Genomic DNA, 6,000 nt, shown 5'->3' on the forward strand with positions numbered 1-6,000 from the left:
CTATCTTTTAATCAGTGTTCCTTCCACAGATATTTTTCAAGTGTGGTTTTTTTTCGAGATGAATTGCAATTTTCTGTAGGTAACACGTCATAAATCGTGATTAATCGCAGATGATAGGGAATTTTTTTTATCTTTAATCAGTGTACCTTACACAGATCATTTTCAAGTGTGTATATTTAATCACAATTAATTGCATGTTTCCATGTTAACTCTTAATAAATCACGATTAATCACAGATAGAGACAAGTTTTTTTGTTTTTTAATCAGTGTACCTTTGACATAATTCTTTCAAAAGTGTATATTATCGCGATTATTTGCATTTTTCTGTAGTAAACTCATAATAAATCCCAATTAATCATTGGTAGAGACAAGATTTTTATCTTTTATCAGTGTACCTTCGGCAGATAATTTTCAAGTGTGTATATTTAATCGCTATTAATTGCATTTTTCCATGTTAACTCTTACTAAATTACGATTAATCACAGATGGAGAAACATTTTTTTAAATTTTTAATCAGTGTACCTTTGACATATTTTTTTCAAAAGTGTATATTATTGAGATTATTTGCATCATTTTCAAGTGTGTATATTCAATCACGATTAATTGCATGTTTCCATGTTAACTCATAATAAATCACGATTAATCGCAGATGTTAGGTTTTCATCTTTAAAGTTAAAGTTAAAGTACCAATGATTGTCACACACACACTAGGTGTGGCGAAATGATTCTCTGCATTTGACCCATCACCCTTGATCACCCCCTGGGAGGTGATCAGTGTACCTTTGACATATCTTCTTGTAGAATATATTTTATCGCGATTAATTGCATTTTTCCAGAGTTAACTCATTATAAACCACGATTAATCACAGATGGTAGGTTTTTTATCTTTTTAATAAGTGTACCTTAAACAGATCATTTACAAGTGTGTATTTTTATCGTGATTAATTGCATTTTTCGTGGTTAACTCTTAATAAATCATGATTAATTGCAGATTATAGTTTTTTTAAATATTTTATGAGGTATACTTTGAACAGATAATTTTGTGTGAATATTAATGGCGATTAATTGTATTTTTCTGTGTTTATATCATAATCACGATTAATTGCTGATAGAGAGACATTTTTTCATCTTTAATCAGTGTACCTCAGACAGACCTTTCTCAATTGTGTATATATTCATCGCTATTAGTTACATTTTTCCGTAAATAACTAATAATTAATCATGATTAGTTGCCAACAAGGAGACATTTTCGATCTTTAATCAGTGTACTTTAAACTTATTTTTTTTAAATGTGTGTATATCGCGATTAATTGTATTTTCCATATTAACTCATAATTAATCACGATTAGTCGCAGTTAGAGGGTTCTTTATCTTTAATGTGTGTATTTTAAATAATTTTCAAGTGTGTAAATCTTTTTCAACTGTGTATATTTATGGAGATTAAATCTTATTTGTCCATAGTTAACTCCTAATAAATTACTATAGATAGAGACCATTTAAAAAAAAATCTTTAATCAGTGTACCTTAAATCTTTTTCATGTGTGCATTTTTATTGCGATTCAATATAATTCACAAATTCACTTCACATATTAACTCATAACTAATCACAATTAATCTCAGATAGAGAGGTTTTATTTAATCTTTCATCAGTGTACCTTAAACAGATAATTTTCAAATGTGTATTTATAATCCCCATTCATTGCATTTTTAGTTAAAGGTGTTTGCAACTTCCTTTACACTAACATTTTTCAACGCAAAATATATGTAATGATATCACATATTATAATATTATGATATGTTACAAAATGATAATAATTAATGATGTCATAATATGTTATATTATATGTTATGAAATTATAATATGTAATAATATTATATGTTATAATAACAATGTTATAAAATATATGTTGTATGTTATAATATGTTATGATATTACAATATGTCATATTATAATATGTAATAATATTACAGTATGTTATTAATAATATTAATATTAAGTAATAATATTATTTTCTGTTATAATGTTGTGTTATAAATGATAATATATAATAATATGTTATAATAATATAATGTTATAATATATATGTTGTATTTTATATGTTGTATCAGAATGTTGTATTATAATATGTTATAATATAATGTGTTATTATGTTATAATATAATATGTTATTATGTTATAATGTATGTTATTAATGTTATAATTGTATATTATTATAACTGTTATAATAATATGATATGTTATAATACTATAATATGTTACATTATAATATGTTGTGATATTATATAATATGTTATAATAATATGATACACAATATTGCCAAAAGTATTTGGCCACCCATCCAAATGATGAGAATCAGGTGTCCTTATCACTTGGCCCGGCCAGAGGTGTATAAAATTAAGCACTTAGGCATGGAGTCTGTTTCTACAAACATTTGTGAAAGAATGGGCCGCTCTCAGTGATTTCCAGCGTGGAACTGTCATGGGATGCCACCTGTGCAACAAATCCAGTCCTGAAATTTCCTCGCTCCTAAATATTCCAAAATCAACTGTTGGCTTTATTATAGGAAAAGTGAAGAGTTTGGGAACAACAGCAAGTCAGCCACCAAGGGGTAGGCCACGTAAACTGACAGAGAGGTCAGCATAGTGCAAAGACTTTCTGCACAGTCAGTTGCTACAGAGCTGGCCGAGCAGCTGCATCTAAGCCATACATCACCAAGTCCAATGCGAAGCGTGGGATGCAGTGGTGTAAAGCACGTCGCCACTGGACTCTAGAGCAGTGGAGACGCCTTCTCTGGAGTGATGAATCACGCTTTTCCATCTGGCAATCTGATGGACCAGTCTGGGTTTGGAGGTTGCCAGGAGAACGCTACATTTCGGACTGTATTGTGCTGAGTGTGAAATTTGGTGGAGGAGGGATTATGGTGTGGGGTCGTTTTCAGGAGTTGGGCTTTGCCCCTTAGTTCTAGTGAAAGGAACTTTGAATGCTCCAGGATACCAAAACATTTTGGACAATTCCAAGCTCCCAACCTTGTGTACAACTATGTTCGCATACCTAGTGGTGTGATTAGCCTGTCGTACGTGTTTACTAGGCCTGTTGCGAGTTAGCTCCCTAAGATTAGATTCAATGTCAGGTGCTCTGGCCCCGGGAATACACTTAATTGTGGCTGGTTTGCTAAGCTTTATGTTTCGGGTGATGGAGTCCCCTATGACTAAGGTGTAGTGCCCGGTAGACTGGGGTGTAGGACTAGCTAAAGGGCTAAATCTATTATGCGTCTCAACCAGTTCACTGTTGCTTATAGGCCGCTTAGGGCTGCTACAAGCTGGGCTAGTTAGCTCGTTACAGCTAACGCTAGCAGATGAGATTACTCTGCTCTAACTGGCGGACACGGCCCTCTAGCAGAGCCAGCCTATCCATGAGAACGGTGCACGAAGCGCAGGGATCCATACTCACGGTATTTTCTGTCACCGAGTGAAGTTCCTGCTGTCTTCAGGGAAGTGGTCGCGGTGTGCGGAAGTAGATTCCTTCAGACCGGCGCCGCCTTCTCCGCGTTAGCTTCGTTAGCTTAGCAGCTAGCTAGCTGAGGGAGGGGTGCTGAGACAGAGATCGGGTCGTTTGCAAGTTAAATAGGACTACTAAGTATGTTTGGGAAGTAGTAAAGAAAGCTGTAAAACAATTAAAAGCTCACAGATAGAACGATACTTAGCTTTTTCGCAACAGCAACAGCGAGCAGTCAGCGAGCAGTCACTCACGGCGTGAGTGACTGCTCGCTATGTTATGAAATGTTATGTTATTTTGTTATTATCCATCCATCCATCCATTTTCTACCGCTTGTCCCTTTCAAGGTGGTGGGGGGGGGTGCTGTAGCTTATCTTATATTTTATATGTTGTGATATTATAATATGATATAATAATATAATATGTTGTGATATTATAATGTGTTATAATAATACAATATGTTGTAATATGATAATGTGTGATAATAATAAATGTTTTAGATGTAATATAAGAGTAGAAAAGATGTCAAATGTTCCTGCAAATGTTGTGGTGTCAAACAAAGACAATATTAATCAGCGCTTTGTTGGCAGGATCCGGCGGCGGCGAGGCAGAGCCGCAGCGTAGAGGCAGTCAACCATGTGGGCGTTGCTATAGTGTCCAGCGCCGTTACCACGGTGATCTCCACGGTCCCGCTTTTCTTCTGCGTCATCGTGCCTTTCGCCAAGTTCGGCCAGATCGTGGCCATCAACACCGCCGTCTCCATCTTCTTCACCCTCACCGTCACCGTGGCCATGTTGGCCAGCGCCGCCCCCGCCGCTTTCCGCAGGACCCCCTGCGGCGTGCTGAAGGCCGCCCTCGCCGTTATGACTGCCGCGGCCGCGGGGGGAGCTCTGTGGTGGGCCGGGGGGCAGGTAGGGGTGTGGTGATGATGTATTATCTTGGATCTTTTCTTTGCACCATCACAACAATTACACTTAATAAAAATACACTTTCTCTTTTTTCACAATGCAAGGACAATATTTCCTACACTATTGGCCTGTCTCACAAACACAAACATGACTTTCCACTCATTTCTTTGTAGGTGTGCTGTGGAAGGATGCAAACATTCTTGATTATGAACCAGGAAGTAGTCAGCTAGCTAAGAAATGAAAAGACACAAAAAAACGGCATTCAACTATTTAACACAAACAACTAAGGATCATTTAGAATCTACTTTTCAGTTTGTTTTTAGTTACTTTTCCCCCTGGCAAACAATGAAGATGGTACAAAATGGTACATCTTTACGTACAACAAGATTTTTACTTCATGACGTCCAACATGTTTGCTGTACACTGCTGATACTTCAGTGAGTGTATGTCACACTCAATAACTGTATTGATGCTGCACTAATACAGATATGTGCCATCTGAATAAATAGCAGGATTACCCCACAAACTCTAATGGTAATTTTATACAGCCCTAATGTGTGTGTGTGTGTGTGTGTATATATATATATATATATATATATATATATATATATATATATATATATATATGTATATGTCTATATATATATATATATATATATAAGTATAAAAATATCAATCAATCAATCAATCAATGTTTATTTATATAGCCCTAAATCACAAGTGTCTCAAAGGGCTGCACAAGCCACAACGACATCCTCGGTACAAAGCCCACATAAGGGCAAGGAAAAATTCACCCCAGTGGGACGTCGATGTGAATGACTATGAGAAACCTTGGAGAGGACCGCATATGTGGGTAACCCCCCCCCTCTAGGGGAGACCGAATGCAATGGATGTCGAGTGGGTCTGACATAATATTGTGAGAGTCCAGTCCATAGTGGATCCAACATAATAGTAAGAGTCCAGTCCATAGTGGGGCCAGCAGGACACCATCCCGAGCGGAGACGGGTCAGCAGCGCAGAGATGTTCCCAGCCGATGCACAGGCGAGCGGTCCACCCCGGGTCCCGACTCTGGACAGCCAGCACTTCATCCATGGCCACCGGACCTGTGCCCCCCCCCCTCAAGGAAAAGGGGAGCAGAGGAGAAAAGAAAAGAAACGGCAGATCAACTGGTCTAAAAGGGGGGTCTATTTAAAGGCTAGAGTATACAAATGAGTTTTAAGATGGGACTTAAATGCTTCTACTGAGGTAGCATCTCTAATTGTTACCGGGAGGGCATTCCATAGTACTGGAGCCCCAATAGAAAACGCTCTATAGCCCGCAGACTTTTTTTGGGCTCTGGGAATCACTAATAAGCCGGAGTTCTTTGAACGCAGATTTCTTGCCGGGACATATAGTACAATGCAATCGACAAGATAGGACGGAGCTAGACCGTGTAGTATTTTATACGTAAGTAGTAAAACCTTAAAGTCACATCTTAAGTGCACAGGAAGCCAGTGCAGGTGAGCCAGTATAGGCGTAATATGATCAAACTTTCTTGTTCTTGTCAAAAGTCTAGCAGCCGCATTTTGTACCAATTGTAGTCTTTTAATGCTAGAC

General features: G+C 37.3%; 1 protein-coding gene across 3 annotated transcripts in view; it reads left to right on the forward strand.

Moving 5' to 3' along the window:
* Window positions 1–4,930, forward strand: part of disp3 (dispatched RND transporter family member 3) — a 94,691-nt gene extending 89,761 nt beyond the window's left edge. For all 3 annotated transcript variants that reach the window (XM_061981769.1, XM_061981770.1, XM_061981768.1), the window contains one exon: window positions 4,087–4,930. In XM_061981769.1, the coding sequence (XP_061837753.1) occupies window positions 4,087–4,422 (336 nt within the window). In that variant the 3' untranslated portion in view covers window positions 4,423–4,930. The remainder of the gene's footprint in view (window positions 1–4,086) is intronic.
* The last annotated feature ends 1,070 nt before the right edge of the window (window positions 4,931–6,000 follow it).

The sequence above is a fragment of the Nerophis lumbriciformis genome, linkage group LG24 (assembly GCF_033978685.3).
Source record: "Nerophis lumbriciformis linkage group LG24, RoL_Nlum_v2.1, whole genome shotgun sequence".
NCBI classification, from domain to species: Eukaryota; Metazoa; Chordata; class Actinopteri; order Syngnathiformes; family Syngnathidae; genus Nerophis; species Nerophis lumbriciformis.